The sequence below is a fragment of the Mesoplodon bidens genome (genome assembly GCF_964165515.1).
Source record: "Mesoplodon bidens genome assembly, chromosome: 4".
Lineage (NCBI taxonomy): Eukaryota > Metazoa > Chordata > Mammalia > Artiodactyla > Ziphiidae > Mesoplodon > Mesoplodon bidens.
The window spans coordinates 119,929,191-119,944,438 of record NC_138160.1 but is presented as its reverse complement, the minus strand read 5'-3'; the positions used below and the strand labels follow the sequence as shown (position 1 = coordinate 119,944,438).

At 42.1% G+C, this 15,248-nt stretch overlaps 1 protein-coding gene and 1 pseudogene across 2 annotated transcripts in view; both read right to left on the bottom strand.

Annotated features, from left to right (window-relative positions):
* LOC308616364 (protocadherin alpha-1-like) overlaps positions 1-1,097 on the bottom strand; it is a 59,945-nt pseudogene extending 58,848 nt beyond the window's left edge. Inside the window, exon 1 of the transcript in view lies at positions 1,053-1,097. The product of the transcript in view is annotated as a protocadherin alpha-1-like (transcript). The remainder of the gene's footprint in view (positions 1-1,052) is intronic.
* Positions 1,098-8,808: 7,711 nt separating this feature from the next.
* Positions 8,809-14,699, bottom strand: ZMAT2 (zinc finger matrin-type 2). Its single transcript, XM_081231431.1, has 6 exons — positions 14,566-14,699; positions 14,143-14,236; positions 12,811-12,934; positions 11,277-11,350; positions 10,683-10,828; positions 8,809-10,022 (listed from the first exon to the last, which is right to left on the bottom strand). The coding sequence occupies exons 1-6, from the start codon at positions 14,581-14,583 to the stop codon at positions 9,879-9,881; spliced, it is 600 nt and encodes a 199-aa protein (XP_081087557.1). The 5' UTR covers positions 14,584-14,699; the 3' UTR covers positions 8,809-9,878.
* Positions 14,700-15,248: the final 549 nt, after the last annotated feature.

The following is a 15,248-nucleotide window of genomic DNA, read 5'->3' as shown; positions in this document are numbered from 1 at the left end:
AACATCATACTCAATGGTGAAAGAGTGAAAACTTTCCCTCTAAGATGAGGAAGAAGACAAGGGTGCCCACCCTCACCATTCCTATTCAACATAGTACTGGAGTCCAGCCAGAGAAATTAGGCAAGAAAAAGAAACAAAACGCATCCAAACTGGAAAAGAAATAAAATTGTCTCTGTAGATGACATGGTCTTATATATAAAAAATCCTAAAGACTCCACTCAAACAGTGTTAGAACTAATCAACAAATTCAGTAAAGTTTCAGGATACAAAATCAACGTAAAAAATCAGTTGCATTTCTATACACTAACAATAAACTATATGAAAAAGGAAAAAATCCCATTTAAAATAGAGTCAGGGGGCCTCCCTGGTGGCGCAGTGGTTGAGGGTCCGCCTGCCGATGCAGGGGATACGGGTTCGTGCCCCGGTCTGGGAGGATCCCATATGCCGCGGAGCGGCTGGGCCCGTGAGCCATGGCCGCTGGGCCTGCGCATCCGGAGCCTGTGCTCCGCAACGGGAGAGGCCACAAGAGTGAGAGGCCCGCATACCGCAAAAAGAAAAAAAAAAAAAAAAAAAAAAAAATAGAGTCAGGGACTTCCCTGGTGGTCCAGCAGTTAAGACTCTGCTTCCAATGCAGGGAGCGTGGGTTCGATCCCTGGTCAGGGAATTATGATCCCACATACCCCGTGGTGCAGCCAAAAAATTAAAAAAAGAAATCAAAAACAATAAAATACTTAGGAATAAATTTAACTAAAGAAGTACAAGACCTATACACTAAAAATTATAAGACACTGATGAAAGAAACTGAAGAAGGAAGAAGACACAAATACAGTAAGTGTCCTGCATACGAATGAGTTCCATTCCGAGAGCGCATTTGTAAGTCCAATTTGTTCATAAGTCCAACAAGTTAGCCTAGGTACCCAACTAACACAATTGGCTATATACTACCCTACTATAATAGGTTTATAGTATTTTTCACACAAATTACATAAAAAACAAACAAAATAAAGAAAAATTTTTAATCTTACAGTACAGTACTCTGAAAAGTACAGTACCTTATCAGCTACATCGCAGCTGCTTTTATGCTTGCTTCTGGACATCCTGGGCTTGAGATAAAGATACTGTACTACTATTACTGTACAGTAAAGTACACAAAAGCACAACCACTTGTAGAGGATGCATACACGTGACAATGTACACCAGACACATGAACTAATTTACGTGATTGGACATGTGAACACATGTTCACATCTTTGAAAGTTCGCAACTTGAAGGTTCATATGTACGGGATTTACTGTAAATGGAAATACATCACGTGTTCATAGACTGGAAGAGCTAATATTGTTCTAAGATGTCTATACTACCCAGAGCCACCTATAGATTCAATGTAATCCCTATTAAAATTCCAATGGCATTTTTCACAGAAATAGAAAAAACAATCCCCAAATTCATGTGGAACAACAAAAGACCCCAAAAGTGAAAGCAATCTAGAGAAATAACAAAGCAGGAAGCATCATGCGTCCTGATTTCAAACTATATTACAAAGCTATAGTCATCAAAACAGTATGGTACTGGCATTAAAACTAACACACAGGGCTTCCCTGGTGGCGCAGTGGTTGAGAGTCCACCTGCTGATGCAGGGGACGTGGGTCCATGCCCCAATCCGGGAAGATCCTACATGCCACTGAGCAGCTGGGCCCGTGAGCCATGGCCACTGTGCCTGTGTGTCCGGGGCCTGTGCTCTGCAGCGGGAGAGGTCACAATGGTGAGAGGCCCGCATACCGGAAAAAAAACAAAAAACAAAAAAAACTAACATACAGACCAATGGAACAGAATTAAGAACCCAGAAGTATACCCACACTTACATGGTCAGCAAATTTTTGACAAGGAATGATGAATACTCAATGGGGAAAGGATAGTATCTTCAATAAATGGTGCTGAGAAAACTGGATATTCACATGCAAAAAATGAAATTAGACCACTTTCTTACACTATTCACATATATTAACTCAAAGTAGACCAAGAGATTAAATGTAAGCAATGAAACCATTAAACTCTGAGAAGAAAACATAGGGTAAAAACTCCTTGACATAGATCTTGGCAATGATTTTTTGGATATCACACCAAAAGCACAAACAAAAGCAAAAATCAACAAGTGGGACTACATCAAACTAAAAAGCTTCTGCACAACAAGAAAAACAATCAACAAAATGAAACGGCAGCCTACAGAATGGGAGAAAATATTTGGAAACCATATATCTGATAAGGAGTGAATATCCAAAATAGGTAAGTGGCTCATACAACTCATTAAAAAAAACAAAATTAAAAATGGGCGATACCTTGAATAGACATTTTTCCACAGAAGATATACAAATGGCCAACATGTACATGAAAACATGCTTAACATCACTAATCATCAGGGAAATGCAAATTAAAACCATAATGAGATATCACCTCACATCTGTTACAATAGCTATTATAAAAAAAAAACAGGAAACAAATATTGGTGAGAATATGGAGAAAAGGGAACTTTGGGGCACTAGTGATTGGAATGTAAACTGGTGCAGCCACTATGGAAAACAGTATGGAGTTTCCTCAAAAAATTAAAAACAGAACTACCATATGACCCAGCAATCCCATTCCTGGGTATTTATAAAAAAAAAAAAAACCCTACCAATTCAAAAAGATATATGCACCCCTATGTTCACTGCAGCATTATTTACAATAGCCAAGATATGGAAGCAACCTAAGAGCCCATTGATAGATGAACAAAAAGATGTGGATATATATATATATATATATATATATATATATATATATATATATATATATATGCAAAGGAATATTACTAAGCCATAAAAAGAATGAAATCTTGCCATTTGTGACAATATGGATGGATCTAGAGGGTACTATGCTAAGTCAAACAAGTCAGACAGAGAAAGACAAATACCTATGATTTCATTTATAAGTGGAATCTAAAAAGCAAAACAAATGAACAAACACAGCAAAACAGAAACAGAGTCATAGATACAGAGAACAAACAGGTGGTTGGCAGAAGGGAGTGGGGCAGGGGCATGAGGGAAATAGGTTAGTGAGATTAAGAGGTACAAACTTCTAGTTACAAAATGAATGAGTCACGGGTATGAAATGTTTAGTGTGGGGAATATAGTCAGTAATAATATAATATCTTTGTATAATGACAGATGGTAACTAGACTTATGGTGGTGGTGATCATTTTGTAATGTACAGAAATGTTGAATCACTATGTTGTGTGCCAGGAAATAAAATAGTGTGTCAATTATACTTCAAAAACAAACAAAACTCATAGAAAAAGAGGTCAGGTTTGTAGTTACCAGAGGCAGGGGTGGAGTGAGGGGAATTGGATGAAGGTAGTCAAAAGCACAAACTTCCAGTTATAAGACAAAAAAGTACTAGGGATGTAATGTACAACATGTTAAATATAATTAATACTGCTTTATGTTATATATAAAAGTTGCTAAGAGAGTAAATCCTAATACTTTTCGTCACAAGGAAAAAAATTTCCGTTTTCCTTTATATTTGTATCTATATGAGATGTAGAAGTTCACTAAACTTATTGTGGTAATCACTTCATGATGTACATAGGTCAGCTCATTATGCTGTACACCTTACCCTTATACAGTGCTCTATGTCCATTGTATCTCAATAAAACTGGAAGAAAAAAATGTTTAAGGAAAAAATGACCTGGCTTCCAGGTTCCTGCAGAATGCCAGCGACCTAAATTTGAATCTCTCCACCTATCCTAAAAACAAACAAATGAACAAAAAGGAAAGCTAGGGAATTCCCTAGTGGTCCAGTGGTTAGAACCCTGTGCTTTCACTGTGAGGGGCCGGGTTCAATCCCTGGTTGGGGAAATAAGGTATCTGGTAAGCCATTTGGTGCAGCAAAAAAAAAACCAAACAAACAATAAAACCACCTATGACTGCAGCATAATTTGGAGACAGAGAATATTATAAATTTCATTTTATATATAAACTGGTAACTATACAAACCAAATCAGCAGATCCAGTTACAAAGCCATGCTACTGAAGAGAGGCCAAGATAGTAAAGAAGATTAGAGAGAGGCAGAATCCTACCAAAGGTGGAAGACAGATAAAGTCACCACCAGAAAAAGAGTCCCAGCTTGAGTGGAGAAATGCTGACAATAGGTCTGAGACTTGTTGGATGAGAGGAATTGAGGACTCTAAAAGAAATTCTTGAAAATGAGACCGGAAATGGAAATCTTTGAAAGGCATCTTGTCCAGAGGAAAGAGATGATTTGAAGGGCAGGTATCCCTTGAGGGCTTGATGGTGAAGAGAAAGAAGGAAACAAGGAGTGAAAATGAAGACTACCAGAGAAATGAAAAAGAGTCACAAAATCAGAAGACACATCAACCTGGGCTCCACTCGCAAAAAAGTGCCTTCTATTTGGAAAAAATGCACTCCATTCTACCAACAGAAGAGGGCACTCTCAAATTAAGAAACCTGATAAAACACCCAACTGCCTGCCTCATTTGCAATTGCTGAAACTGGAAAGTAGACATTTCAAAATGAACAGAAAACAGTAAGTATAATATTATATAAAGACAACAAAAAAAGAGAATAATTTTTTTTTCAAAACTAACCATGAGACAAGAAAACTCCAACCTGATTTAAATAACCTTAAACAGTCATTTGGTGATATGAAACAATACTGTGAATCAGAAAAATAACTCAGAACAAAAATGGACAAAAACAATAAGATATAAGACAAGAGTTAGTCAAAATCAAAAGAAACTGATCAAAAAGAAAAATCATCTCAGGAAAAAAAAAAGACTAAATTATAAGATGTCCAAGGGGAAGAGATTTTACTTAAAATACAATAACTGGTTTTGACAGAAGGAATTAAAACAGCCAAGAAAATAAAAATACAATTAAGAAATCAGTAAGAAAGATCAGAGAGAAAGTGCTAGATAGAGAGGCAAAGAAGGTCCAGCATATATTACAGTCTCTGTAGAAGAAAAACAAAATAATGAAACAGATGTTAGTATTCAAGAAAACTTCCTGGAAATAAAACTTCAATCTACACATCGAAATGGTCTCCCAAGGACCAAAGAAAATTGATATGGAATGGTCAACTGTGAGGTATCTTAGAAAATCAATTAGATTTGAAAGAAAAAAATCCTCTGGACCTCAGGCAAAACGACCAAATCATTTAGGAAGGAAAAGAAAAGAAGTGAGAACCAAGATTTTATATCCAGCCAATCTGTCCTTTAAGTATCAAGGCTATAAAAAATCAGTATTAAATATGCAGGAATTCAGAATACTGTACTCAGGAGTCTCGTTTGAGGAATTTACTAGAGAATGAGTTTCATCCAACTAATACTCATCATGGTATTAAATATACTAATAAGTTGTAGATCTGCAAGTAAAATAAAGGTGGTGACAAGGGTGGGAAAAGAGTATGCAAATTGTTTTCTAAAAACAATATGACTCAAACTGGAAGGGAGGAAAGGGAAAAATGGAATAAAATAATTGATCGTTATATAAGTAATAGGAGGGAGTCAAGATAGAGCTGACAAACGAAATAATACAGCCCACTTATGGAAAAGTTATTTGAGGACTTAGAAAAAATACAAGTATAACTGGTAACTATTGGAACAAAAAAGCAAACATTACTTAACGTCAAAAGTAATTTTAAAAGTAAGTGGGGTTTTTTTTTTGGGGGGGGGGTAGGTTGTTTTTTAGCACTTCCTTACTTCCTGGAACTACTAGGTGAATCCAAGATGCTCTAGGTTCATCTCTGTATTTCCTGCCCCGGTCCTAGCACCAGCCATTTCTCCAACGAACCCTGGTTCCTAGTCGAATGGGAGCTGAACACCTGCTGGAAACCTGGTCGCTATGGTGCTCTCGTCAGAGGAGTCGTCTCAAAATGCTTTCTCGAAGCGGGATCACTGGGAAAATGAAGAAAGCTGGTATAACAAAAGGGATTAATGGGAAAGCGAAGAAGGCTGGGACAGCAAAAGGGATTAATGGGAAAATGAAGGCTGGGACAGGGGCAAAAGGACTGGAGAGCGCCCGCGGGTCTCGAACCACTCTCGGAAGAGTGGTTGAATTATAATGCGGTCGAAGGAACCGCTGAGCTATAGCCAGCCCGGTTTGAAACTCTGGATTATATCCCCTTGACTGTTGAGAAAGACGTGCGTCACAACCAACCAACCAGAACAGATACGATCCAGGCTGAGTTAGCGTGCTACCCCACCCCCAATCCAGACACTCGGAGAGTGCCCATCTGCCGACACACTGCAGTGACTAGGACCCAGGTCTCCCCTACCTCTTAGTGAGCTCTTCCGCAGTTGCTTCCGGGCTTATTCCCTCCTACCACGTGGCAGTCACCAGGTCCACCAGTCTCTGGACTTCTGGTCCAGCCTCTACGCTCTCCCGACAACCACACAGGGCCGCTCACTCTGTGGTCTAAACAACTTTCATAGTGCCTTGAGTCAGGAGAGTGGAAACTTTACAAGCTGCTAATTGTTACTTCAGGCCTTATTTTGGAACTTTGCAGCTAAACCCCACAGCTCCTCTCCCAGGTGTTATACAGTTCCCAGGTGTCATATAGTGTCACTCCTTCTGTTACTATTTTTAAAAAATTATTCTAAACTGCACAAAAACACCCTATTCCTTGCATGTATACTGTAAACAGCCACAATTCCTACTTTTCTGCAGGTAACCATGACTACGATTTCAGTGTGTACTCCTCCAGTTTTTTCCCTCAATCTACGTTATTTAACTGTACACACAACATAGTTTTGACTGGCAGGGGTGAAGGGTGGGCTTATTGGGGATTGGGTTGTTGGGTATTGTTACACTTAACAGAATGTCTTGGAGATCTTGTCAGTACATACACTAGATCTAATTCATATATATTGTAATGGCTGCATTGTACTCAAGTATAAATATACCGGTTTTATTTTAAATGTTTCACTGTTATAAACATAGCTGCAGTAAACATCCTTGTATGCATATGTACACATAAGCAAGTCTGTTTTTAGGATACTTATATGAGTAGAATTGCTGAATTAAAGACTTCACATTTAAATTTTTGGAGGTTATGGGAGAGATGTGAGAGGCCCTGGGACGCCTGAAGTCACAAAATCTGAAGCCATACAGATCTTTTGTTCCCTAAATACTTTAATTGGCAATTCCACCAGAATGTAAATTCCATGACACTTGGGGTCTTGTTGCCTTGTCCCAGAAGATACTACCAGGGCCTAGAACATGTTCAGCATCTCAGCACTCACTGAACGAACTCATCTAGGCCGGTCACAGGCATATGACTCAACCAGAATGCAAAATTTCCTTGGATTTTTAGAAAGACCACAAACATCAATAAAGCTTCTCTTCCAGAGTTTGGAGTTCTCTAGGATCGCTCTGGGGTCCTAAATTTCCATCCCATCTCCTTCCTCCCTTCGTTTTTAATTCACCAGCTTGAACCCCTCCAAACACCCATGACCTAGACAGACCCCTTGGAAACTCAAACCACTTGCCAGTCCCAAGAGAATTTAGAGAAAATGGACTTCAGAATTGCTTTTTAGTAGAGATGAGCAGAAGTCAGATTCCACCGGTACCAAAGAGGGGGAAATCACTTGAAGCCAAGTTGAATTAGCTGCCAGAAGAATGAACACTGAACCACAGAAGGAACTCAGCTCATTGTAACATTCTCTAGCCTGCCTTGACAGGGGGAACAAAAGGACCCAGTTGACTAGGGTAGATTCTTACCCAAGGACCTGTAGAACACATAATCCTGCCAAGGAAAGCACCAACTATTATGTCTGCAACTGGCCAACAAATATTGTATGAGAAATTTTGAGCCAGTCCTTGAACCAGTAGATAAAGACACATTCAGTGTTTCCATTGGCAAGATTCAGCATCAGAAATAAAATTAGGCAGGGAATTCCTGGTGGTCCAGTGGTTAGGACTCCGCTTTCACTGCTGAGGGCTCAGGTTTGATTCCTAGTCAGGGAACTAAGATCCCACAAGCCGTGCAGCACGCTGCCTCTCACCACCACCCCACCCCCCAAAAAAAGAAAAGTTGGCAAAAGAGATGCCTAACAGCAAGGGAATTTCGCACAGAAGTCCAAAGGAAAGAGTATGGTGCTTTGGGGGACCCATAAGTGGTTCAGATGCTACATAAAGGTGTCCAAAGGGCTAGATAAGGCAGAAAATGTCAACAAGCCATACGGTAGCAGCCTTGTTAGCCCAAGCAGAGCCCACTTTTCAAGGAACAGAAGCAACTAAAGTTGTTACAGAATTCACCTGCTTGAAGCTTGTGTAACTACCATTTGTTTTTTTACTTTAAGGAACTGACTTTTTTTTCCGTCTGCATCCCTGGGGCCTGGCACAGTATCGGATCTAGGGAACATCAAAGTTGTTTTTGCTTTAGTTAGCCAGTCTGTACCTTCTAATTCTCAAGTTATACCCAACTTGAGGCAACGCAGCTTCTCAATAGTTCTCAGTGGGGCTAGTAGGGGAGGAATTATGCCCCGCCCCCCTGCAGGGACACAGACATCTTTCATTGTCATAACTTGGGGAGAAGGTGCTATTGGCAACTAGTGAGTAGAGGCTAGAGGTACTCTAGACACCCTACAATGCACAAGGGAGCCTCCACAACAAAGAATTACCCAGCCCAAAATGTCAACAGTGCAAACACCGAGTAACCCTGTGCCTAGCCTAACTGCAGAGAGTTAGGAAAACACTAAGTTTTCAACCCTGAGCTCTGCTGTTCCAGAAACAGAAGATCAAAGGAGGCTAAAATTACAGGAAAAGTTATATTCAAACTCCTCCAGACACAGATCACATCAGAGTAAAGTATAACTCGTGTTGAAGGCACCTAGAAAAAAAGTGACAGGGCTCAAATGAAGGGAGAAGAATAAGTATGGGGAAGAATAAACAATACACAGGGAAAAATATGGGATGTTTCCACCAAATGTGAAATAGGCCCAGTCAATGCTATTTATTATACATGTTGAACAGCCTCTGAGACCCAAGGGCTCTCATATGAGGTTTTCTCCTTTTTCTTTTTTGCATCAAACAGGTTCTTCCAAGAGCCTGCTTACAAGGAAGACAAAAACAGAGTAATCCTCAATAAAATGAAACAAACAGGAAAAGCTAAACAGTTTACATATGAAGAACAAAGGTTAAAAAACTCACCAGACAAAAACCACACCAAACACTCATCCCATTTAATTTCCTGTTACATGCTCTGAGGAAGCTGAGAACACCAGGCCCCAAGGCAGCAATGCTCCTGAGGCTCTAGCTTAGGCTCCCTCTATGTGACAGTTTCATGCATACGCACCCGCACATACCAATGACCCAGGCAGAAGTACACATGCATGCACAGGTGGCCGGAGAACCACGGGGCGGGACTGGGGGAGAATGGCAAAAGGAGGGGCCAGTCAAGGATATGTTATCAACTGGAAACTGGGGACCCAGAGAACCCTTCTGCTGTAGGCTAAGCAAGAGTAAAAATTAAAACAAAGGCAGAACACAGGGTAAATGTAGGAGGCTCAGATGAGATGGACAGATGAAGAGGGAAAGATGCAAGGGGAGTTTCGGGAAAGCAGCCTCAGAAGAGGTGGTTTTACTTTATTGGGAACTCAGATGATCAGAGGTCCTCTGTCTCCAGTGAAATACTGAGGCTGAAGGAACATGCCACAGCACATTCCTTTGCATCCTGTGCTCTCTCCCAAGGTAGAGGTAAACCACAAACACCCACCCTCTAGCCCTCCCCACTGCCACTCTTAAGGACTTTCCCCAGTACCTCCCAAAAGATGACGCCCACACACACAAAGTTAGGCCTGGCAAAAAGCCAAGCATAGAAAGCCTCAGTAACTCTTCTTGGTGGAACCAAAGCCAGAGAAGCCCATCACAGCTGCCATCTCATCATCCTCCTCAAATGTCAAGTCCTCCTCAGCCCTCCTTTTCTTCTCCTTCTGTTTCTCTTTCTTGTAGGCTTTGGCCTTTTCCTCCTAGAAGGGAAATCACTCAGAATCAGTTCAGACTCGTGAGCCAAATGTTGAAAGAGATAGGTGAGCTTCCTTTCTATCTTTAGAATAACATAATTAAAGACAAGTGAAATTTCAAGAGCAGAGGAAAAGCCACAGTAAAGTTCATAAGGGACAAGAAAGAGAAGTTTTAGCCTGTGGAAAGCATTTCTCAATCCTATATCCCAGTTCATTTCTAGTTCTTAACAAGGTGATGGGAGTAAAGCCACATAATAGGAACTAACATTCTGGGGCATACAGTACAAGCCAGGAACTGGTCTAAGTGCTTTATGTATATTGTATACTAAGATATTGAATATGGGGAAACAGAGGCACAAAGAGGTTATATAGCTTGTCCAAGATTCACAGCCAGTATGTGAAGGAAACAGAATTCTGACCCAGTCAGCCTGGTTCCACGGGCCTGCTGGGGACTAGGTGCATTTAATTAATCACTCCTGTAGTTAAAAAAAAAAAAAAAAAAAAGTATGGCCCAGAGAGTCCAGAAAAAAAGGATAGGTTTAGAGCCATTTCCTTCAGATTATGAGAGTCCCAAACAAGGGCTATAAATGTTCCCCTTAATGTACAGAAATTCAGGAGATACAACTCTCCTCTGGGGATGGGAGTGGAATGAGGAAGACAGCCTACCTCTTCTCTGAGTTCCTTCATCCTTTCCTCAAAATCATAATCTTTCTGCTTCTCTTCCATCTTCTTCTTGTTGACTTCAAAACGTTTCTTCACCTGATCCAAAGTGGAACGTTCCACACGCATAGACATGCCCAGGTTTCGCTGATCTGGGTAGGGTCAACAGTGAAGAAGGAAAGGTTGTTAAGACATCCTAAGTCCCTCAAAAAGTCTTTTCCTGACATTAAAAAAAAAACAAAAAACAGACTCATAAAACACACAGTAAAAATAATTAGGGCTAAAAAAAACTTCCCTGGCAGCAGCCCCAGATAACAAGATATATGCAGCTTTCAACTACCCTTACTGAGTAGATGCACACCAGTGGGGACAGCTGGGCCCTGGAGAAGACCATGGTCTGGGCTTGTTGAGAGCTTAGAACAGATACTCACCCCATGGACTCCAGAAACATTAAATAATGAAGTAAAGAATGACCTATGCTGAAGCAACTAGAGAATTCCCCAGACATTGAAAAAGAGGCCCAACAGAAACTACCCTTTCCCGCACCCCACCTCCAAAACTCAAATCCAGCCCCAATCACAAACTACCTCCAAGTCTTACGTTTCTTTCCATTAATGTGATCCAGGAAGTTGATGGAGTCTTTCACCACACAGTCACAGACATTGCAATAGTATCTAGAAAACAGAAAGAAATAGCACTATGATCAAATCTGGTTGTAAGGATTTTATCGTTTTCAACCAAAAAACTCATTATTTTTAGGTAACATTTCTTTTTAGAAGAAGCATTCTCATTTCCACAAAGCCTTGGCTCTTGGAAGAGTGTGGCTGCCAACCTCCAAGATGGCCCCCACAATGATCCCACTCTCCTGGTATTCCTACCCTATATAGGTCCTTCCCAATTTGCACCAGCGTTAGTCTGTGTGATCAATAGAATGTATCAAAGGTGATACTATGTCATTTCCAAGATTAGGTTATTAAAAAACATGGATTCTGGGCTTCCCTGGTGGCGCAGTGGTTGAGAGTCCGCCTGCTGATGCAGGGGACACGGGTTCGTGCCCCGGTCCGGGAGGATCCCACATGCCGCGGAGCGGCTGGGCCCGTGAGCCATGGCCGCTGAGCCTGCGCATCCGGAGCCTGTGCTCCGCAACAGGAGAGGCCACAACAGTGAGAGGCCCACGTACAGAAAAAAAAAAAAAAACATGGATTCTGTCTTAGTCTGTTCAGGAGGATCACGTGCCCTGAGGAAGTCACTTGCTTTGTTGTGAGCAGCACTATGGAGCGGCCCATGGAGCACAGAACTGAGGCCTCCAAACCACAGCCACGTGACAGAGCTTGGAAGCAGATCCTCCAGCCCCACTTATACCTCAGATGAATGCAGACCCAGCAGACACTTTGATGACAGCTTTGTGAGAGACACTGAGCCAGAACCACCTAGGTAAACCTTTCCCAGGTTACTTCCCCACAGATACTGTGAGCTATCCATTGTTTTATGCTGCTAAATACTGGGTTAATGTATTAATTTAAATAGCAATAGGTAACTAACACAAAGAGGAAGGACAACAGTGGATTTACTCAGAGAAGCAGCTCAGAAAAGTGTCACTCATTGTTATCTATGTTATGCTCCTGCTGGAAAACCTAACTGGACAGAGAGGTAGTGGTGAGCAAAAAGATGAAGAGTTCTTGTGGGACCCTTCTTCCTAAAGGTTATAGTCTTGGTCTAGGAAGAAGGTGCACAACCAGGAAATCCATAACAGCTACAACCTTTGCAGCCAGTCTGGAACCTCAATCCCCTTTATTCACCATCAACAGCTCCTGGGCTCCATTCTAGCTTCACCTAACTTCTCCCCTAGAAATCTCCTCAGTAGTCCTTTTCTTCATTTCTTCCTCTGGCAGGAGAAAAAATAATCCCTTTTAAGATATTAAGAAGTAGTTACAGTGCTAATATGAAAAAGCCTACAGAGTGACCCCTATTAGAGACACTATTATGTTAACTTGAGACCTTGGAGGACAATGGATGGAATTACAGGAAACAAGGTTGTTATTCTAAGGCCAGGTACGCTGCTCAACAATTCCTAAAACCAATGCAGTTTATGAGACTTACTGCTGGCTGCAGAGAAACATGAAAAGCCACTCACCCTCCCATCTCAGACTGTGGGGTGGTCTTGGTAATGACGATTGTCTTCCCAAGTTTGGATTCCAGATCCACCTTGTAGTCCCTATGCCGGAGAAGCTCTCGCTTGACTGGCTGCACTGGTTTTCCTGAAATATAATGGGGAAGGAAATTCCTTCATTATTAGAGTTCCTTAACCAGAAAGGAGAAGAAACTCATGAAATCCAAAATCCTGAGGTTTACTTTCATGTCTTTTTGAAACCTGAAGCAAGGGACACAACAGTCACTTCTAGCAGCAGCTAAGGAGAAGCTCAACACAGAAAAAATGACAAGCAATCCTTAACTCTCTACATCTTTCCTCCACTTCAAAGCCAACGAGTCTAAAAGCAATGTTTTTGTTTGTTTGTTTTGTTTTTTGCCGTACGCGGGCCTCTCAGTGTCGTTGTCTCTCCCGTTGCGGAGCAAAGGCTCCGGACGCTCAGGCTCAGCGGCCATGGCTCACAGACCCAACCGCTCCGCGGCATGTGGGATCTTCCCGAACCGGGGCACGAACCCGTGTCCCCTGCATCGGCAGGCGGACTCTCAACCACTGCGCCACCAGGGAAGCCCCTAAAAGCAATGTTTTTTATTCATTAATTAACTGAATTGAAGGGAGGAGTTCTGAATTTTCACAAAAAGCAATCTTTTAAAAGAAGAGTAAGACCACTCAATAGTGCTTTCAAACAGACATCCCAAGCATAAAACAGAAAGGAATCTTCTGAGAGCTGGGAAAACTTTTAAAGGGGGACCAACATTTAGGAAATATCTGTTGTATGTCAAGTACTAATGTACAAGTCACATAAAACCCAAGTTAGATTATGCAACGTGGTGTAGAAGCAGAAGAAAAATGTACAGTTTGAAAACAGATGAGAAAATAAGACGTTTCTTTTTATACAGTGGAATCTCTAGGAGAGAAGCACCAACTCCTTGACATTGTATAACGCACAGAGAACAGCACTAAGCGCTAGGTTAAACAATACCATGTTCCCTGCTGCTCTTCAAAAGCAATAATACATAGCAGCAAAATACTCCTTCTGTCACTAGTAAGGATCCCACTCTCTTCTCTGTACTTGAGGAAAGTACGAAATGAGCCAAGCAAAGGTAGGGCAAGGAAGCAGAATCACAGCTGGAAAGCACCTCAAAAGCACTTCAGTCCATCTCCTCGCTCTCATACCTGAAGAAACTGAGGACCAGGGAGGCAATGCTCTGCCAAAGGTTACACAAGAAAGGAGGACAGCGCATTTCAACTCCCCACCCACTCTCCAACCATTGCATCGCCTCTTTAATACACTTAGCACTTGATGGAGAAGGCACCCACCATCCTTCTTTTCTCTCTCTTCCGTGAGCCTCTTCTCGGCGAGCTTCTCATATTCATCTTTGTCCCACTTTCGGCGAAAGTCCAAGTTTTTTGTCTGGGGGGAGGAAAAAGCGCTTGAGATTCGTCGCTAATCGTGTCCGGCTCCTGGAAAAACGGAAGCGCGTCCTCGCTGCCAAGGCGGCCCCGGGACCTGGGGAAAGCGAAGCCTCTCCGGACAGCACCAGGAGGCTGAGGTTGCCTCAGGACCCCAACCAGAGCCCTCCCCGATTCCACTGACCCTGTGCCAGTGCCTTACGAAGAAGCTCTTGAACTGGGGTCATTAGATTGCGAGGAGGTGTCGGGAAGTCAATCGGGTGCAGATACTCGGCGCCGAGAAGCCACCCCCGACCCCCCACCCCAAGCCTCCTCACACACAACACCTACCCCACTGCCCGACGCCATCTTCACTGCGAAGTGAATGGGAAGCTGGAAAAAGCCGTAAAAAGCGGCCTTGAGCCGTAAAGCAAGCTTGCCTCCAATAAGCTTAGACTCTCGTGTTCTAAACGAGCTGAGCACTGGAGGGCTTCTAAAACAGGTTGTCGGCCCCGCCCCTGCTCCAAAAATAGCGCATGCGCAAGGACAGTATGAAGCAACACGGAAGTAAGGGCGCCTGGAAACGTTTTTGCCGTGGCTTTCAAAACAAGCGTAGATTCAACTTGTCTTTTTAACCAAAGAGGAAAATGAGATTCGGATCAGTGCTCTCTGATCTAATCTAATTAACTTGCGTGCACTGCCAAGAATTTCCAAACCTTCTTTACGGCTGAAGCGCCGTTACAGGTGCTCTAGATGCTTCATTTACCTGTATGCACTAAAAATACGGCCCCAAGAGCGCCGAACTGTTTGTAAAGGCTGCAGCCTTTCCAAAGCACATATGCAAAGCGCTTTTTGCAGCTTGTCTCTTTATCTTGAAGCAATGCTATCAAACTTTGGTTAACTCATTTTTCCTTCAGCTGAGAAACATGAGAGTCATTCAATCTATAGGGCACAGTTTAATCAACATAATGGGACTTGGGAAGGTCGGTCATCAATAACACTCTAGGGTGAAGAACTCTAGCAGACATCTAACT

Bases quoted from the DNA above. Each gene is read 5' to 3' on its own strand.
- ZMAT2 (XM_081231431.1), bottom strand. The intron at 11,351-12,810 runs GTGAGTGGCTTT...TCTGTTTTCTAG, and splicing joins CCACAGTCTGAGATGGGAGG to ATACTATTGCAATGTCTGTG. The intron at 10,829-11,276 runs GTAAGACTTGGA...GACCCTACCCAG, and splicing joins TCACATTAATGGAAAGAAAC to ATCAGCGAAACCTGGGCATG.